General features: G+C 48.0%; 1 protein-coding gene across 20 annotated transcripts in view; it reads right to left on the bottom strand.

The window, feature by feature from the left end:
• Positions 1-21,035, bottom strand: part of WDR20 (WD repeat domain 20) — a 97,212-nt gene that overhangs the window by 18,215 nt on the left and 57,962 nt on the right. For 6 of the 20 annotated variants that reach the window (XM_042990581.1, XM_042990575.1, XM_042990586.1 and 3 more), the window contains exon 2: positions 4,879-5,061. The exons of 2 other annotated variants lie outside the window; for them this stretch is intronic. Coding sequence is in view for 7 of the 18 variants with exons in the window: in XM_042990575.1 (XP_042846509.1) it covers positions 4,879-5,061 (183 nt within the window). In the remaining 11 variants the exon portion in view is untranslated. 12 more of the 20 variants (XM_042990577.1, XR_006219104.1, XM_042990578.1 and 9 more) reach the window with 12 other exon arrangements.

The following is a 21,035-nucleotide window of genomic DNA, read 5'->3' as shown; positions in this document are numbered from 1 at the left end:
CCTCGCCTTGCGTGAGAGGGAGCAAAGTGAAGACAAAAGGGTCTCACTACATGTCAGCAACGACAGAAGCCACGATGACAAGCACGGGTGGGGTTTTACGTCTCACACATCTTACCCGACGATCAAAACATACTTGACGATCCTCTGAAGTTACTACTCTCTGGATACACCCCTGAAATGATGAGAATTTCTAGAAAGACAAACAAGTCTGAGTTCATCATCACACACAAAGTGATACCACAACCACTAGCAGTAAAAAGCGAACCCCCAGCCCTTCCAGGGGCTTCACGAGAGGCTGAATGCTCCCGGGGTGGCAGGGTGGGGGGCTCTGCTCCCCAGGAGCCTGTGTGGGGAAGGCACACTCCGCGGTCTGGGAGCTCAGCGGATGTGCCCCGTACGCCCAGCAGAGGCCCACAGGCTTAGCGCGCACACAGCGCCACAAAGAGAAACCCAGGAGCCGCGGAGAGACTGGAGAAGCGGACACCTGCAGACACCGCTCCCCCAGGGTGGCTGAAAAGGACCGGCGCTCCCTCTCTTCTGGGCTGAACAGGTATGGAGGCCGGGCCCTGTGGCGGGACAGGGACACTGGCGGGGTGAAGGGAGGAGGGCTCGCCTCTCTGATCAACTGGCCAGACTGGGAGGAGGCGGTCACGGACATCTCTGATGATGGAAGGTGTGAATCTGACAGTCTCACCTCATGAAAACAATAAACACTACAAAGACGATGAGGTTGACAACGTGTGCTGGGAATTACAGGTGATACCTCCTGTCGTCTCTGCACCTCGATAAGCAAACATTTACAGTATTTTTCATTTTTTGAGTGAATGGGGGGGGGAAATCACCTTTTAAGATATACTTGATTCCTAGATAGAAATTTTCATCTACTTTTAATGTCGGGTGGATTTCTAGACTCTAACTCCATTCCATCCATCCATCTACCCGTCCAAACATGTGTGATATTTTCGTGTGCCGGGAACCTGTGGGAAGGAGGCGAAGGTGGAATCGTCAGTACCGCGGTGTGCGCGTGAGTACACGTACGTGCAACGGGCAGCCGCGCGAAACACTCTGGTGAGCCGCACGCGGGACCAACGTGATAAGCTGCTCCGCCGCACACACGCTCATCCTCTGCCTGGGTGGTCCTGGAAAGGGACTCTTTCCCCCTTTGAAACTGCTGGTATCTCACCTCCCCAGAGGCCCCTCTTCCAACCCCGGGCGGAAGGTGCTCCCGGGGCTCCCCTCTACCTGCAAAGTCTACTGAGCGCCCACCAAGGGCTCCCTCTCTGAGCCCTTTGCGAATCATCTTGCCCTCACCACACCTCCAGGGGGGGTCTGTCCTTCCCGTCCTCCCGGTGAGGAGAGGTGAGGTCAACAGTGAGGCTCCAGGCTCCGTGTTCCCGGCCGCCGGGCCAACCCCAAGTTGTAGGGAAACACACCGACGGCTGAAAGCACTCCTCTGGAGGCAGCGTGACGGGGGCCAGGGTCTGGGAGGACACAGTCCCTGGCACTCTTCACTCTCACTACGCCTTCACCACAGAACTTTCATCTAATCTCAGGCACGTGAGGGCTATTTACAAGCCCAACTCCCGAATTTCTGCCTCTAGTTTTGGGCCCCAGGCCCACGTATCTAACACCTACAGGCCTTTGAAGCTTATTAAGTACAGACTGGGCCTCCGCTCCCCCAAACCTGCTCCTTCCCAAGCTTACCCGGCATAACGGTGACAGCCAGACCCCTCCCCCCTCCCCGTGCTCCCGCCTCGGAAGTCGGGCTCCAAGCAGCAGCCTCGGTAATCTTCCAACCCGCCCCCCACCCCCTGCCGGCCCTGTGCCCCTGCTTCACTCCGTGGGCTCGTGCGCCCCAGCCGGGAGCACACCTGGGCCCCGGCCTACGTGGCACAGCCCTGGGGGCTCGCCCTCCCCCGGCACCCTGGGAGCGGCTCTCCTGTGCCCAGTCTCTTTCCTCCGCCAGGGCCCCCACCTGCCCTGCCTCCCGCGGGGACGCTCTGTCTCCAGTTCTGTACCTAGAGCACAGCACCTCCCACCCGAGATGCTCTCCCCCGCCCCATTTACAGCGGTCTCCGGCTCCTCTCCCTTCTCCGGCCTCTCTCAGGCCTCTGCCTCCCCACACGTCATCACACGTCAGCACTTGAGCTAAGTGTGCGTGAGGGGTGGCCGTAGGGCAGGCCCGGAGTGGGCACGCGGTAAGTAACCCAGGTCTGCCGACGGGACGGGACATGGCCACCGCTCTCGTTCAAAAACCCCAGCTCGCACCGGAAAGGGGTCCCGGCCTCCCGCTGGCCGCGCTACCCTCGTTCTCCCCAACCCAACCCGAGTGCTGGCAGGCGTTCTAAAGGACACATTTGACACGGGCGCTCCCTTGATTAAAAGCCCGAAGCTACCCCTACAGCCTCCAGCGTCAGATCCACATTTCTCGGCGTGTCAGGACTTTGACCATCTGGTTCCGATTTCTCTGTTGGCTCCGACTCTCTGAGGCCCTCGTGCTGAGTTGGTCACGCCTGGTCACCCAGCACTCCTCGGCACACCAAGCTGTTTTCTCCAGCTGTGAAGGCCTCTCTCACACTTTCCCAATTCCTATGCCTCTTTCAAGACCCAGAAGAAGTGTCACCTTCTGGAAGTCTTCTAGACTTCCTCCATCGAACTTAACTTTTGCCTTATCTCAGGATACTTGATACACGCTAAAGAATACGGTTAACACATATCCCTTGGCACACGTCCCAGTACCCTGTCCGTCCACCTCACTAAACTGGCAGCTCCTAGGAGCACAAGGGTTTGCCTGTCTGGCGACCACACGCGGTGGGGCTTACAGTGTGTGACCAGGGAGCCCTCGTGGAAGTGATTTCCAGTTCCAACTCTAGTGTCAACTCGCTGCCTGCCTGGGACAACTCGCTTACCTTCTCTTGGATTGTCCTTGTCTGTAAAGGGCAGCAGCTACCCGACTGACCGCGCGGAGGACAAACGTGAGCCGCCCCCAAACCTCTAAATCTTACACCATGGCCTCTGAGAGGACACGCCTCTGACGACCCTGCTCTTACACGTCCTGACCGAAACCTGATGAGAATGGTATCCGCACAGCCAAAGAACTTCCTTACTGTGAAAGCCAATCAAATCTCAGCCTCAAGCTATAAACGCCAAGTTGGCATTTACGCACACACAGCCCAAGCATTCTCAACAGCCATTTTTCACATGAAATAGAAGACCAGTAGGGGAAAACTGAGGCTTCGATCGCTGCGTGAGCAGCTGCTTCCTAGCCTGCGATCCCTCCGCTGTCCAGAGCAGGGGACGGATGCGGCCGGTGCCCTCAGGGCCCTGAGCCTCCCACCTCCCCCGTGATGACACACAAGCCCTTCTTGTTCTCTCAGTGGCATCCTGTGCCATCCTCAGCCAGAGCATCCCCCGACCTCGTTTACCAACAGCCCTTTAGGTGGCTGTAATCTCTCCCCCTTGTGTCCCCCACCCAGACACAAACCAAATTCAGTTTCTGGTGGCAGGTGCAGAGAAGGCCGGCTGCTCCCCGCCAATGGCCACCAAAAAAAAAACAGAACAAAAAATAAAACAACAACAATAAAACCATTCGGCTAGTAAGAGATCACTTCCCCAGATACTATTAATAAAAGACGTAGGTAAATAAAACAATTTTCTACTTAAGACTTTTAAAAACAGAGAATCGGATTAAATACTGTTTTTCTATAGTTTTGTCGGTCCATATGGCAAGTTCCATCTCCAGTCAACTCCGAGGCAACTAGAAGCGGAGACGGTGTGGTTCACAAGACCTCACCGAGTCCACTGGCAACGCCAGACAGAGACGGTGGATGGGGACCGGCAGGGGTGGACAGCGGCATGCCACGACAACTACAAAAGAATCCGAATTTTAACTGCAACTTTGCATCACATTGAATATTCCTGCCCACAAAGAATTATTTCTTATAAACCAGAATCCATAATGCACTTCTGTTCCAAGTTAATGACAGCAAAACCGGGCAACAGTGCAAAACCACCTGTCCTTCCTGAGGGATCCCAGGTGACCCGACCCTTGCACATCAGGGTTGAGGGGACAAGTTAACGCTGCGGCCCCGGGGCTTCTACGTCAGCAAGCCCACTGTATCTTTTCCATTTGCCGGGAGAGTCACACTGAAGAACCTCGAATCTGCAATGGCAACTCTTGGGGCCAAAAAGCCACTCCGGTAGCTTTAACAAACAGAACCTATCTGGCAACTTCTATCCGCCATGTTTAACAGTTCTGACATGTTCCTGAACACACGGCTCCTTCCAGAGCACAACTGGAGATACTAGAAACCCAGCACATGCTGTAACACTGGCAAAATCTGTGTCATGTGATCCAATTTTAAGTGCCAGGACTTCAAACTATGTCAAAGGTGATTTTACAGCAAATATTTTCAAGAGAAAAACAACTACTCCTTAGCCAAACACGTGTCAAACACAGACACAAAAGGCTGGGCTACAATTTAAGCAGCCTAAGGAATTATTATCAGGTTCTTTGATCTGCATGAAATTTTCTGGTGATGTGAACAAGGTCTGGAGTTCTGTATTTTCTTATTTAAATGATAAAACACCAAGTATCAGCTTCGTCCCTGCCCCCATTATGAAAGAGTTTCAAAGCACCTGCTCTAGACACCTGAGCACGCTCCATAAAAAAAAAACGCGTAAAACCGTTATCCCGAGGAAGAACAGGTAGAAGTCAGCGAGTTAATTCACCACATTTGAAAGGGTAACACTAGGTAGGACGGCTGAAAGAGTGAGAAATGGGCTTGGCCCAATGTGGAAACGAAGGCCCACTGCCCTTGGTAAGAATGTGTAAATTCTTAAAGGGATTCTTAACGGCTAAGACAGGGTGCTACTTACTTCCTCATTAAATAGTTTGCTAGTTTCTTTTTTGATTGGATCTATAAGCTGGACTTGGCCTGCGGAAAAGCCCACTAGGAGAGAGACACTTTCTGCTGTGGCTGTTAGGTGGTTGAAGTCATGACAAGTAGGCTGTGTTCCTTTGTATATCCTTTTATCTATTGGTTTACTCAAGTCAGCAGCCTGGAGGAGAAAGAGAAAAATACATACGGTAAACAGCACATTGAGATGAGAAATCTAACAGTTACACTATCTTATACTCTATTATGATGTTCAATCTTAAAAACAAAGGTATTTAAAAAAATTTTTTTCAGTTTTCAGCATTTTGTAAAAGCACTTTCACATACATTAGCCAATTTGATAGCGTTAGACTCTTTACAACTATTACTTTCACAACTCATTCTTCTTCAAATCTCTTTAACAAAGACTCCTGGACTTCAGGAGGGAAAATCCTTGAGATGCTAAATTCAGATCTGTCAAATGCATTCATTCCAAGCATTTTCTAACAGAGTACCTCTAACCACATAAAAACTCAGCTTGCAAATAGATCTATAGCATCTAAACGCTCATTGGTGAGTTACCTGTAGCCCAGGGGTTCTCAAAGTGTGGTCCCCAGGCCAGCGGTGGCAGCAGCAGCATCACCTGGAAACTCAGAAATGCAAATTCTCAAGCCCCACCCCAGACCAAATGAATCAGAAACTAGAGGGGTGGGCCCAGCAAGCCTTCCAGGTGATTCCGATGCCCACTCAGATTTGAGAATCACTGCTGCAGCCAATTATAAGCAAGAGCCTTCTTACTGGGTCACGGTCCCTCTTCTGTATTAGCTTTTGGGTACCTTTCATTTATTGAGCCCACACTCAAGGTGCACGACACACATCGCCTTTTACCCTTACGATGATCATTCAGAGCAGAGAATATCGCCCCATTTTACAGATGAGAAAACAAGCTTAGGGAGGTTCATAACTCAGCCACGGTCACCATACCTACCTAAGTAAGTGGCTAGATGTAGAACCCTGGTCTGTTTGACCATAAAGGACATGGGAGGAACACACACCCAACACACCCCAAAGTCAGAAGCAAATGACTTCTGACTTGGACCAAAAGTGATTTTTCATTGCACCTCCCCCTCAATCCCTAAAAGTACGACTTTTTTCCTTCACGAGAAATGCTCCATGCCATCTAATACGCTGATATTGTGGAAATAAAGGACACCACCCTCCAGTCTTAGTTGAAAGTCACAGGCACAGACAACTAGGTTGCTGAGCGTGTCCTCTGACACGACCACTCCGGCCCTGGGCACTGCTCTGGGGCCATGGCCCCGGCTGTCTGCTGACCAACCCCTCTGCGTTACGTTCTAAAGGTTTCTTTCTTCCAAAGGGGCCTGTGCACTTGTGCTGAGTAGTCTAATGTTTCATTTTTTCAAATAACATACATAAATACTGAGTAGAAAGGAGGACCTCAAAATTATAGACATCTTTGAGCAAACTCGAAACCCCAACATCGGGAAGTCTGGACCGAGTGGAACAGGAACTCTAAGAGCACAGGGCAAAGGAACGAAGATACACACCATGCGGACACTCTCCCAGCCTCACCTCAGTTAAAACGGAGATGAGAATCTCTGTTCTACCAACCTCATGGGATTGTCTGGAGGATGAAATAAGAGAATATATACATGAAAGAGCCCTGAAAAGTGTAACATAAAGACACAAAACACAAGGAAGATCTGACTTTGCAGCAAGGAGGAAAAGGGGCCGGCGGGGCTGGGAGTCAGCGTGGAGGTGGGCTGGCGGCCGCGCTCAGCAGAGGGCCGAGGGCTGCAGAAGCCGAGAAAGCCACCACCCCCCCAGACAGGGACAGGGTGCCTGTGGGAAGCCGCCGCCGGGCTGGACCCTAAAGTCAGGGAAAAAGCAGCTAGGCTAAGGGACCACAGCAAATCATTTCAGAGGAAAGGGGTATCAGCAAACGTCAGAAGTGCCCAAAACAGAAAGTGAAAAAACACTGGCAGCCAGTGACAAAAAACAAATCTGAAATAGGAACAATTAAGTTGTTACATGATCTCTGTATCAGCAGGTATAACTCTTTGAGAATTTTTTTTTTTTTTTTTTTTTTTTTAGAGCTTGCTTTGGGAACTTCCCCCTTCAAGAATATATCTAAAATTATGCCCAAAACTATAAAAATCAGTTCAAAGGCAAGCCAAAAACTGACAGAGAAAACATACTAATGTTTAATGCTCATACATGACCAAAAGAACACACACTGGCTCTCAGGGACAACAGAGGAAGTGAAAGCTCTGGATTGGATGGTCCAAGTATCATCACTAGTATAGAATTACCCGTATTACAGATCCCTCACAGTAACCACATCAGCCTCAGTTCTTGGGAGATTTATTTTACATCCCTGCCTCCCACCAAGGAACTCTACTGAAAAGATGTCATCTGGAATTAGATCATAAGTGCACAAACGCCTCAAGTATTTTAAATGCCAACTGAAAGACTTCTACTCTTAAATGGTGTAAATACTCCCCAAACATCTTATTTACTAATTTGCTTAACAATTTTCTTCCTAGATCACTGCTTTCAAAGTGTACCAGTTTGTGAACAGTTTACTGGTCTGCAGTCAAGATTGAGCACAGAAATTAAGAATAAACATTTAGGGGCACCTGGGTGGCTCACTCGGTTGAGCATCCGACTTCGGCTCAGGTCATGATCTCACAGTTCGTGAGTTCGAGCCCCGCGTCGGGCTCTGTGCTGACAGCTCAGAGCCTGGAGCCTGCTTCGGATTCTGTGTCTCGCTCTCTCTCTGCCCCTCCCCTGCTCATGTTCTGTCTCTTTCTGTCTTTCAAAAATAAATAAACATTAAAAAATTCAAAAATAAACATTAAAAACAATTTTTTTTCAAAAAAACATTTAGAAACTTTTTATGGCAATCGGGGTAATTTTGTATCTGTCGACTCTAATAAAAAAATTAGAATTTATACTCTGCACATCTTTTTCAGTTTTGTTTTCCAGTAATTTTGTTTTTAATTTTAGAAAAGTATCAGTTCCAATGGATTGGAAATTTTAAAATTGATCCTTCAACACTGGCGAAAGGCACTGTTCTAGAAGGCACAAAAGTAGACGTAGGCCCAAGAAGCAGTCGGAACACCTCTTACCTGAGGTCACTCCCGTCCCCACCCCCCACGGCACCCGTCGTACTAGAACCAGAACAGCACAACCCGCCAGGCAACATGGCGCCTACCGCAAGCAGGGATTACCGCGGAGCCTCAAGTGACCGCTGGGCCTGTACCCACCCATAAGGATCCGCCACTGGGGCCTGACCCTCTGGAGCCCAACCCCAGAGCGAGGAAAGTCAGGTTACCGGAACCTGCCTTCGTTCAAACCGTGCCACCATCTGGGACTCGTCTTGTCCTCCTTCTTCAGCCAATCCTCAAGTTCCCTTTTCCCACTGATGTGCTTACTGGTGGCCTATTTCTTCTTCCTCCTCTTCCCCTCTTCTTTGGGGATGGCGGGGCGGGGAGGGCGGTGAGCTCACACACCTTTTTAGTAGTGGCAGTAACTACCTGAGTCGGCCACACCTCTTCTGCACGGGGTCATCAGTCCCTGACAGGTGGCTTCCCTGGCAGACGCAGTCTGGCAGAAGGAGAAAGAAAGAACCCGGACTCTGGAGCCAGGCAGGCCTATGTCGAAACCTTGCCTCCCCTCTGGGCAGCCAGGAGGCCTGGGGCAAGGTGCTCCCTTCCTCTCCAAGAAGAAAGCCCCCTGACAAGGGATCTGAGGCACAGAGCATGCGCACACAACTCAGCCGCTAGCCGCCCTATGAATCTGCCCCTGTCAGGTCCCCCCTCTCTGGTCAGACCCTTCAGGAGCTTCTCACCTTCCATCACACCGGGGTGTGGAAGGCCAGACACGACTTCCGCCTTCTGCCTGCGGAACACCTCCTGGGCCCCTGCAGCCTCACATCACATCTGTAGTCTCAGCCACCCCTCCGGGGGAGGGGGCAGGAACTGCTGCAGGAATACCGAGGCCCCGGGGCCTGGTGGGGCAGGTCCCGAGGGTGCTGCAGGCTCCCGGCCCCTCTCTCTTGGCTTCGGGAGGCCGCCCCGCTGGTTGCAGCTGGGGAATTTCACCCAGTGGCCCAAGCCCCCCACCTCCAACAGGCTTCTTCCCAACTCCCATTCTTTGGGTTGGCTCCTTCCTCCGAACTCTCAAGTACTTCATTTGTTCCACAGAATTTAGTATTTAATCGCTTACACTATTACAGTATTGTTTCATGTCCATTATCATTGATTACAATAAAATTACAATTACAATAAAAATTATAATAAAAACTCCCTTAAGGAGAGCTGCTTTATTAAGTAGTTACCACTGTATTATTCCACAAAATCAGCTTTTATGTTGCAGCTTTCCGGAGACTTCTGCACAGATAAGTTATCAACACTTGAGATGTTTTTAATGTATCTGCATCCTAATTACTGCCAGTTACCTGAATTCTTCAACATGAACTTACAGTGCAACATAGTTAAAAAATCTTACCGATTTTAAGAATTAGATCACACTTGGTTACTCGGCCCCAGCAGAGCATCCCGTCTGTCACAAATGCTCAGTGTCTACTACCTGCATAAAAGTGCAACGATTTCACTTTTTTCAGGGGTAAGATTGAATCCTACCCATGCTCATTCGTTTCTGCGTAAGGAGTCATTGATTACAAATAATTTGTCAGTGTCTCATTCTCAACAGGAAAGTTTTAAATGATGGCTTAAGAATTCCTACTACAGACACGAGCTGGTCATCAAAATCCTCGATCAAGAAGTACACGCTAAAATGTCACGCTTCCCTTTCCAGTATCACAAAGGTCTGCAGAAGCAGCCCTTTTATTCCAGCTCACATCTGCACCCCAGACGCCCGCCCGGCCTGCTGGGGAACGCCCCGCACAAGGAGAGCCCCCACAGGCTCAGCGGGCCTACTCGCCACTGTCGGGGTCCCGCACCCTGGCCCAGCCCTCAGAGCAACTCCGAGAAGGGATGTGGGCCTGCGCGGAGCCCCCTTCGTGGCAACCTGCTACTTGACCCTCCTGAGCGCCCAGAAGCATTGTATGTGGTATGGAAAATATCTCCGAAAGACCGGTTGTGAAAAGTGCACGTCAGAATGTTATTATACACGGGAGGCGGCAGTGTTGCTAATCAAGGCGGGCTTTAATTTTCCTACATCTTCTATTCTCCCTCCCCATCTGAGAACCACCTCAGGGAGAACCAGTCCCACAGAACTCGCCAGAAGAGAGACCCTCCACCCATTTCTGCACCTCCGACTCATCCCACACACTACGCCAGATTCGTCTTCGTGAAGCCTTCGGTCGCCCTCCCATTTCAAACCTCCGTGGCCCTGCCCCGGCGCTGCCTAAACCCCTTGGCCTGGCACCCACGGGCCTCGCTGCCGTGGCCTCATCACCCCCACGCCCTCCAGAGGTACTTGTTCACACGCTGCCTGTCCTCTTTACACCTTCTGGCCTTTCCTCACACCCCTTCCCTCGCTCAGAATACCTTCCCCATGCACGGCGTCCATACAATCCTGCTCACGGCGGCCCCAATGTCCTGACCTCCTCATCTCACCACTGGGGAGCACGCTTTCGCCTGACCTTCCCCGACCGCCATCACTACGGGCCACATTCATCGGCTGTAATGTCAACTGCATTCCATACACCGTGTGAGTCCAGCTCCTTTTAAAAGCAAAAACAGTCAGGAGGCTGCTGAGCCACTGAAGGCCCAAATGAATTGGTCGAAAAGAGCCGGAGCAGCCCCGGTGACACAAAGGTCTCCGTTACGCCATTTAAAAGTCAGAAGAGAACTGACACCATGCTTTCTATGATCATTCCTCTTGACCGCATCTCAGACAACCAAAACAGGAACCAGAGATGAACAAGGGACAGCTTCCCAGGGCCACAAAGGATCACCTACTTGGAAAGAAGGAACATTTGGAGTCCTATCTCAAGACCTGGGATCCAAAACAAGCCAGATTACAAAGACTGTTCCAGTTTTCCTGGCGGGGGGGGGGTGGGGGGGGGAGGGGGGAGGCTTGGGGTCTCCAGGGTCTGCGGCTGGACCACACCTAGCTGGGCATCCTGGACGAAACGTGGGGAAGTGGCGGAGCCCTCCGAGTCCCAGGTGCGGATAAATGCAACTCCAGCCACTCAGAACTGAGGTAGATTCACTTTGTGAATAAAGCTCAAAGTACTCTTTAACCAAAGCGCTCTTCCCCACAGTGGAAAATACCCCGGGCTCTGACAGAAACACCACAGTGATTTTCAAACGTCCTCACTGCCCCCCTGCCCGGAAGCAGAAACAAAGGCTGATCGTGCAAAACCCCCACCCAGTCCACCTTTCTCATGGTTTCTTCAGCTCAACAGCTACACCCAAAATATCTGCATAATTGAGTGGTACTTAAAGAGTTATCTAGGGGCGCCTGGGTGGCTCCGTCGGTTAAGCGTCCGACTTCGGCTCAGGTCATGATCTCACGGTCCGTGGGTTCGAGCCCCGCATCGGGCTCTGTGCTGACAGCTCAGAGCCTGGAGCCTGTTTCAGATTCTGTGTCTCCCTCTCTCTGTGACCCTCCCCCGTTCATGCTCTGTCTCAAAAATAAATCAACGTTAAAAGAAAAAAAATTAAAAAAAAAAAAGTTATCTAACGCGGACTTAAAATATGTATCGGGGCAGTAAGAAGTCAACCAGGTTTGGGATCTCTTCTCCCAAGAGGAGGAAAATGTCAATCATCTGTACAGTTTCAGTGTTTCAAAAAGGACAGAAACTTATCTGCCTCCTTCACCGCTCTTATCTCCAACACCTAATAGAGGGCGTGGCGTGTAAACGGTATCATTAATATTTATTGCAGAAATGAAACAATTCTAAAAGCGGAAGGAAAAACTTCCACAGCCAGAAGTACATAAAAGCAAATATGTGGGGGTGCCTGGGTGGCTCAGTCGGTTAAGCATCCGACTTTGGCTCAGGTCACGGTCTCACGATTTACAGGTTCGAGCCCCACACTGGGCTCTCTGCTGTCAGCACGGAGCCTGCTTTGGATTCTCTGTCCCCTTCTCTCTCTGCCCCTCCCCTGCATGCCCAGTCTCTCTCAAAAATAAACAAACACTTGGGGGGGTAAAAAAAAAAAAAAAAAAAAAAAAAAAAAAAGCAAATGTGTGGTCTGCTGCTGACCAAACTCCCAACCAACAACTAACGCCTTCTTGGGTGCCCGTCTGTGAAAGAAAACAATCTCCGTGAGCAAATATCAGTACGTCACTGTCCGGCTTACAAAGCACCTCTGCGCATCGGTTCTTTTGGCCCTCCTTACGCATCTGTGTGCCGGGGACTCCTGCCCCTGCATTTTATAAGGAGGCAAACAGAATCTGCAGTCAAGACGAGGCGGAGTCCCAGCCCCTGTGCTCCTGCGCCACGGGGCGCCGACGGGCAGCTGACGAGGCACCGTCTGAGGCCGCACCTAGATCTGCAACCCCATCACTCGCCCGGGTGGGAATCAGACACCCCAGCCTTGATCGGTGTGGCCCCGACTCCGGGGCTCCCTTCTCAGCGCATCCACCCCGCAGGGCTGTTTCGTTCACAGGAGGGAACAGGCTAGAGTCGCGCCTGGCACTTCAAAGGCACTTGAGAAAAGTTAGTTCTCTTTTCAACTCACGTCTCTCCTCGTGCATATGTGAGGATTTGCTGCCGACCACAGACAGGCTTTGAAAACCCTCACCGTTCACTAATACCTTCAAAGAAGTATACAGGAGGAAAACAGGGTTCTTTCTGCCCTAAATTTCCTGGACAAAGACAACAGGAGAAGCCAAGTTTAGGGCATGGTCTCCTTTCTACGGAATTTTCCCCAACAAGACAGCACCTTCCCTTTCGTAGCTTCCGTGCCTCCTTCCTCCTCTAACAGCACATGCCCACGTGACGTCCGACCCCTTCCCGTTACTAAAAACAAACAAACTGCCGGGTGACACCTGCTAGCAGGCTTCCGCTGGGCTCCGACCCTGGAAGGGGCGCCCAGAGCCCCCACCTCAGACCTGCCCCGTGGGCACGGCCACGGCCACGGCCACGGCCACGGCCAGGCTGGAGAACGTGGAGGGAGAGAGCCGGGAAGGCCAGTGAGCCGGACCTCCTCAGAATACAGGCAAACGAGGCGTAAAAGGTGAGGGGCACCACCCTTACGTCATTCCAGGACGGGAAGAGTCGCCCACTCACAAAACGCACAAGATACGTTCACTGAATTTTCACAGCGACAATCTGTGGCGCGGCTTCCCGGTCTCCAGAGAAACGCTTCCCACAGGGGCAGGGAAGGCCCCTCTCCGGAGGGAGGTCAGCGGAGCAGGTCGGCAGGGCGCAGGGCGGGGCAGGGGTGCCGCGGGGAGGAAGCAGGACGGGATTGCTCGGCGCGTCTTCTCCCCTGGCCCGGCACTGCCGTCAAGGACCTGCTGAAACAACAAGCGTGTGTTGTCATCCCATGTCGTTTTCCCCAAGGCAGCCTGTCACCCAAAAGCCGACTCCCCTACCCTCGGATGATTTCTCAAAGACGAACCGAACAAGCCGCCGAACTACCACACCTTCGCCAACTCTCCGAGCTCTCGAGCCGAACGCCACGCTCAGGTCATGGCTCTTCCGCGGTGGGAGATTCTACAAATGGCTGCCGCCGCTGAGGCTACTGGAACACGGATTTCTTCGTTAGAGAAAAGCCACGAATCGACATCAGCTGAATTCAGTTTGCCCGCGTTCTAACACCAGATCTCATCACATTAAAATGCTGACATACACAAATGACCTATTTTTTATTAAACCCTTCTGTTAAATATGCACAAAATATGCACTCCTGTTCCTGAGGGAATGCCAACACCTCGAATGGAAGAAAAGGCAAAGTGTTTTATTTCTGCAAAAGATACTCACTTCAAATTCTCAGAAAATACTATATATATATATATTTTTTAAAGTTTCCCCTTAAAGGGGCTTGGCGGGGAATCCTTGGACCTAAAAGCGTTGCGACGCTGGTAAACTGCAGGCCACTCGGAGGCGGTGAGGACTCCCTATGTGCTGCTCAACGACTGCCGCGCTGTCTTCCTAACACCGAGGCCATCCACGAGCTTGTGGTGCTTGGCACGGCATCAAGAGGACTTTTAAATTTTCCGATTCAGGTTGCTTTGTAACCTAAGCAGCAATCTGCAGAGGAACTCCCATTCTAAGTCAGAAATCCCCGAAATCCCCAACTGTCTAGAGGCCCCGCCACCTTCCAGCTCCCATTTCCTCATCCTACTGAGACACTGAGGCCCAAGGAAGGGTGGTGGTCTGCCCGACGTTTCCCAGAGCGTAGAACTGTGCTTTTAGCCCCAAACTGCTATTTTTCCAATCACCCAATCTCAGTTGGAACAATGAACTACTGAATCTGTAACAGACGAATTTCTTTTAATTGGCACCAATGTGCTCTAGTAATTATATATCAAATGACAGCACTCTGGAGCCAGTACGATGCCGTGTTTCCAAACAGAAAGCAAGAAAGCTAAAGAGAACGAACAAACACCAAACTTCTCTTACACCATGGAGATGAGCCGCTAAAAGCCGTGGCCGAAATATTCTATTTGGCCTCTGTGATTCAAAGACTTCATCTCTAATCAGCCAGAGCTCAGCTGAAGGGAGCAGCCTCAGATCAGTGGAGCGGGGGAGAGCTGACCTGCTCTCAATGCCAGCACCAGGAAAAGTTCCAACCTCTCCTTCATCTACAGTTTTACAGCATCACCGGAACTACGCGCTCGGCACTTGTGCTCAGTCACTTGTCACGGATGTCTCATCTCCCCAGCTAATGCAAAGCTTTGAGGGCGTAACTTTCTCATAGGCCGCCTCAGTAACAGCCACTCAGACGTTTCTGATGGTTTTTCCCTGCCAGATTAGAAAAAAGCCTCTCCAGGCACCTGGAATGTACCATTGGCCAAGCAGCGCAACAGCAGCCAGTTTCAAGACGTGGACCAGCAAAACTGGCACCTACAGGAACGTGGAGAGGCTGGCCTCCCCTCACCACTGCAGGAGCATAAGCTGGCAGAGCCTTTATGCAGGAGGGCAACTTGGCAACACGTGGCAAATGCCTCCCTTCCTCTAACCACAAATTGAGCTCCTAGGAATGCATCCTTAGCCTATCTTTCAAGTACATAATTTGTAGCAGCCCCCAACTGGCCCAACATAAATGTCCATCTATAGGAGGCTAGATAAAGAGCGGGCTAACCATGGAATGCTACACACTGAGAACAAATGTGGATAAACCTCAAAAAATATATTAAATGAAGCCAAATATAAATGAAGCATATAATAATTCCATTTATATAAAGTTCAAAAATAAGGAAAACTAATCTGCGATGCTAGAAGTGAGAACAGTGGGTCCCCTTGAAGAGCGTGGGGAAGGGGCCATAGGGCTGGTTGGCCAGGAATGCGGTTCCTTAAATCTCGGATTGATTCTGCTTTGTGACAAATTAACACAGCTTTACACTTAACACACTTCTTTCTTTATGCTATTCCTAAATTAAAAAGAAATTTTAATGAGCAAACACATGTACAAACACAGCTAGTTCAACTCTGTTTACACTGAAACATTATCAACATCTTGTGTGTTCCAAAAAGGAAATTGGTAAATATGTCATGTAGCCATTTAAAATGAAGATATTTACTTACTAGCAAAGAAGGATGTTCTATGCTTTATTAAGTGGAAAAATGAAACAATAAAAAATAGGATTCTAAAGACAAAAAAAATTGCAAAGACATCTTAAAATCGTATTCATACTGTAATCACACTGTTAGTAATAACAGTATATCGTTATTTTGAATATACCTTGTAGAAGCAAGCTGATTATGTGAATGTCATTAGGAGCTGAGACTTTGCACATAAGAGGTATAAATGTAAAATCATTCATCTTAAATTTGACTAGGAGGGGCACCCGAGTGGCTCAGTCAGTTAAGCATCCAACTTCGGCTCAGGTCATGATCTCGCAATTTGTGAGTTCAAGCCCAGTGTTGGGCTCTGTGCTGACAGCTCAGAGCCCGGAGCCTGCTTCGGATTCTGTGTCTCCTTCTCTCTCTGCCCCTTCCCCTCCCCTCACCCTCGCCCTCTCCCTCTCTCAAAAATGAATAAACCTTTTCAAAAAATTGACTAGGAAAGACCAATAGAAAACCGTGTGTGTTTTCTTAAGAAAAAAAAAAAAAAGACATTTTCTAGCTGTGTGCAATAAAAGGGTATAGATGCAATGACCAAATAGCAACTTCTGGTGCCTAGACTCTGCCTCGAACAGTATTTGCCACTTAAAGTCACCAAGGCTCCTAGAACCTGATACCAGGTATGGGGCAAAAAATGAATCTGGAACATCTTTTTGTACCTCTGGGCAAGAAAGCTATCAAAGACTACAAAAGCTGGGCCCAAAAGACTTAGGGGGCAAGGCAGAGGGGCTACCATTACACAAAGATGGGACGGTTCAAACATCAAAATGAGGGGTACCCGGCTGGCTGAGTCGGTAGAGCACGTGACCCTTGATCCGAACCCCACATTGGTTGGAGATTACTTTAAAAAAAATACATCAAAATAATACTACAGAATTTTCATGGAATAAAGTAAGAATCTGAGTTTATACTGATATCAATAAATGGAGAAAAGAAAGCTCTTCCTTATATTAGACTAACACCTGACAAACGTAGGAGGAAAGAATAATGGAGTCTGAAAATCACCATTTGCAACTATTATAGTAACACAATAATAAGTGGTTCAGCCAAAATCAATGAATGCTACAACTAGTGGATAAAGGTTTAATGAGAAACAGGATACTTACGTAGTCTCAAAGTGTCCCCTCACAAATTACCTCTCAATTACAAAGAGAAAAATGGAACTTTACAACAGATTAATTTAGTAAATACAGCTTTAATCAGGTTAACATTAATTTGCCCACTAATACTGGGGCAAATCAGCATCATGTGCCTCTTGACATGCTGCCCTGGGATGGGCACAACAACATCAGTTCTGTGGTATTTCTCCCCAAAATGCAGCCCATGAATCTAATCATGAAAAAAAAAAAAAAAATCAGACAAATCCAAACTGAGAGGGATTCTACAAAATAACTGAACTCTTAAAAATGTCAAGATCATGGTAACAAAGAAAAGGGTAAGGAACAGGTCCAGACTAAACAAGACTAAAGAGCTTGCAACTAACTGCTGTGTGTGAACTTGGACGGGACCCCAACCAGGAAAAAATGACTTTTAAAAGACAGCACTAGGGTGGGGCGCCTGGGTGGCTCAGTCGGTTAAGCACCAGACCAGCTCAGGTCATGATCTCACGGTTTGTGGGTTCAAGCCCCACATCAGGCTCCGTGCTGACAGCTCGGAGCCTGGAGCCTGCTTTGGATTCTGTGTGTCCCTCTCTCTCTCTACCCCTCCCCTGCTTGTGCTCTGTGTGTGTCTCTCTCTCTCAGAAGTAAACAAACATTTAAAAAAAAAATTTTTCTTTTAAAAACAACACTAGGGTAACTGGTGAAAAAAAATTTAATGTTTGTTTTATTTTGAAAGAGAGAGTGTGCATATTGATGCGAGCAGGGGAGGGACAGAGAGAGGCAGGGAGAGAAAGAAAGTGGGGCGGGGTGGGGGGAGAGAGAGAGAGGGAGGGATGGAGGGGGGGGAGGGGAAGGGGGAATCCCAAGCAGGCTCCATGCTGCCAGTGCAGAGCCTGATACGTGGCTCAAACTCACGAACCGTGAGATCATGACCTGAGGGGAAACCAAGAGTCACATGCGTAACCAACTGAGCCACCCAGGTGCCCCGTAACTGGTGAAATTTTAATGTGAACTGTTGATTAGATAAGAGGAATGCATCAATGTTATATTCCTGATTTTGATAAATGTACTATGGTTATGTGAGTGACAATGCTTGTTCTGGGGAAAGAAATGGACACGATGTCTACAAGCCAGTCTCAAATGATATATATTTTACATACACAGAGGGGGAGGGGGAGAGAGGGAGGGGAGAATACAAATGATAAAACAAATGGGCAAATTTTAAGCAATTAGTCTGGGTGACAGGCATATAGGAGTTCTTGGCACTGTTCTTGTCACTTTTCTGTAAGTGTGAAATTACAGCAACGTAATTTTTACAAAAGAGAGACTTAAGAGGTATGTATACTAAATGTAATGTGTGGTCCTTGTTTGGAAATATAGGTGAGTAAGCCAACTAAAAACATCTTTTTGTGGTAGTGGTCACATGAATCTACACATGGGATACAACGGCACAGAAGCAACCAACCACACACACACAGACACACACACACACTCACGCTAGTGCATCTGAAACTGGTGAAATCCAAACGAGCTCTGAGGACTACACCAACGGCGATTTCCTGATACTGAGATGTACTATAGTTACGCAGAATATTACCCCTGAGGAAAACTGGATGAAGGGTACATGAGACCTCCATGCATAGTTCTTGCAACTTCCTGTGAATATAGAATCACTTCAAATTAAAAAATTAAAAATAAATTAATTAAAAGATCCTTATGAATCAAGAAACCGTAAAGAATATTCATGAATCTGTCAAAGAACAGACTATATTCAAATGTAAATTTTTAACGTGTGAAAATGTAGTTTCATTTCTCAGAACAGTCCACGTATCATAGAAAAAATACAGAAGACACGATGCTTGGAATTTGCTTTAAAATAATGCAGTAAAGCAGGAGCCTGGGTGGCTCAGTCAGCGGAGCATCTGACTGGCTACGGTCATGATCTCAAGGGCTGTGAGTTCGAGCCGCGCATCGAGTTTGCCACCGTCAGCACAGAGCCCGCTTCTGATCCCCCGTTCCCCACTCTCTGCCCCTCCCCTGCTCGCTCTTTCTCAAAAACAAATGAGTATTTTTCAAAAAGTAATGCAGTAAGGGCAACAGAATCGATTAAGTGAGACTAGTCCTATGCTGACAAATGGCAAAGCTGGGAGACAGGTGTACGGAAGTTCATTACAACATCCTCCCGACTTTTGTGTAAGTTTGAAATTTTTCATAATTAAAAAAGTAGGATTCCTTTTAGAATATACATTTGTATGTGTATAGTTGCAAAGAAAGCAATTCAAATAGATACTCATCAAACTATGAAACGTGGTTATTAAAAGGTTAGGGGTAGTATTTAGGTGATAATTTTTTGCCTATCTTAATTTCTAACTTTTCATCAATAATTATATATTACTTGTGTAATTTCTTAAATAGAAAAAGGAAAAAAAACCCACAGGCCAAAAAAACCACTAAAACTTTCAAAATTATTTTAAGTGGCTTAAAAGCATGTCATGGCCTAGCGCAGGGTCACAGAAAAATATGTGCCTTTGTGAATAGTAAAATTCACCATAAAAGAAATCTTACTGTGACACCAAGCAAATGCATGAATGGGATGATATATCACCAACAGGTGATGATATATTTTGAACCAGGCAAATCGTAAGTTTCACGCCAGTTGGGACCGCTGGAATATGTTATTAATGTTTCTGTGGCACCAATGATGTCACTCAATGAGATGAGAAAGGACAGGAAAATTCTTTAAAGGAGCCAATCATTCAGAGGACAAATAAGCAGGCCATGGCTGGTTCTACTGTTTCACTCTTCGAATAGTACTGCAGTGTTAGAAGGGCTCACTGTGCGCTCCGAATTTGCTACAGTGGCAAATAAAGTAACTTTGCCCAGAGGCTTCTTTGGGAAATCCAATCTGTTCTAAGTCTATCTCCTAACTTTTTCCCTACTGTAGATTCATACTTGAGTCCCCATCTTTCTCACAAGAATTGAACTGAGAACTCCTCATCAATCCCAAGCTCTTCTAAAGATTCTAGGAAAACCCAATCCTAAATTTTCCTCAATCCAGAAGAAATAGCTGCAAGAGTAACTCAGTGGAATTTGCTTTTCTGCATTCAGCAATATTTTAGCACTTAAAAGCTAAAACCTCTGAGGCCTGAAATAAAACTGGTAGGCTCAATAGGGACAGTATCGTATGCATAGTCTCAAAGGGGACAGCAGTGTATTTTAAATGTGGGTTAGCAGGCCAACCAGCTTGGAACTGATTAGGAAGTGCCACAGTGAGGGCAGAAATCAACCCTAACCCGAAAGTTAACATTTGGCAACAAGTGCACTTTTGCTTCACTCCATTTGTCATTCATTACCTCATGTAATCAAATACATAATTAAAAATGTGCAACTATTAGGGACGCCTGGGTGGCTCAGTCGGCTGAAGGTCCGACTTCGGCTCAAGTCATGATCTTGAGGTCTGTGAGTTCGAGTCCTGCATCAAGCTCTGTGCTGACAGCTCAGAGCCTGAAGCCTCTTCAGATTCTGTGTCACCCTCTCTCTCTGCCCCTCCCCAGCTTGCGGTCTCTCTCAAAAATAAATAAACATTAAAAAAAATTTTAATGTGCAATATTAGCTTTAAAAATTAAATATAAAGCTATTCACAAAGAAATGGATTGCTTATGGACTGAAGCAATCCATTTCCCAGTGTGAGTAATGTTGTAATAGATCTCCATATACAGGCGTCTCATATGAATGTTGGTTAACGTTCAGTCTCATATTCATGGAATCAGAGGACAGAGATAAAAGTGGAGCTTTTAAAAAAGCCACATTTGCTCTCAAGATGTTGCAACTTAAGGGGCGCCTGGGTGACTCAGCTGGTTAAGGGTCCGACTTCGGCTCAGGTTATGATCTCACAGTTCAGGAGTGCTGACAGCTCAGAGCCTGGAACCTGGTTCAGATTCTGTGTCCCTCTCTCTCTGCTCCTCTCTCTCTCAAAAATGACTAAACATTAAAAAAAAAATTGTAATAAGTTAAAAAAAAAAGATGCTGCAACTTAAAACCAAAGATGTAAGCTGCCTAAAATCATAAATCAATTCACCCAGCAGCTACACTTGGAGCTCTGATCCTATTGGCTGTAAGTGGGCTATACCCAGTAAACTCGGGGACAGCACAGGGTAACCTAACCCAATGCCCTCACTTCTGTCTCCTTTCCTGTCACCTGTGGCATTCGTGCTTCTACATCAAACAGTAACTAGCTGTCAGAACTTGAAATTCTATCATTTATAACACAGAGTAGAGAAATACAGAAGACTCTGCAAAGCTCATGAAGCTTAGCATAAACCCAAT

This window comes from Panthera tigris, chromosome B3 (genome assembly GCF_018350195.1).
Source record: "Panthera tigris isolate Pti1 chromosome B3, P.tigris_Pti1_mat1.1, whole genome shotgun sequence".
Classification (NCBI taxonomy): domain Eukaryota; kingdom Metazoa; phylum Chordata; class Mammalia; order Carnivora; family Felidae; genus Panthera; species Panthera tigris.
Note: the sequence above shows the minus strand (reverse complement) of the source record. Positions and strands in the feature narration are given on the sequence as shown.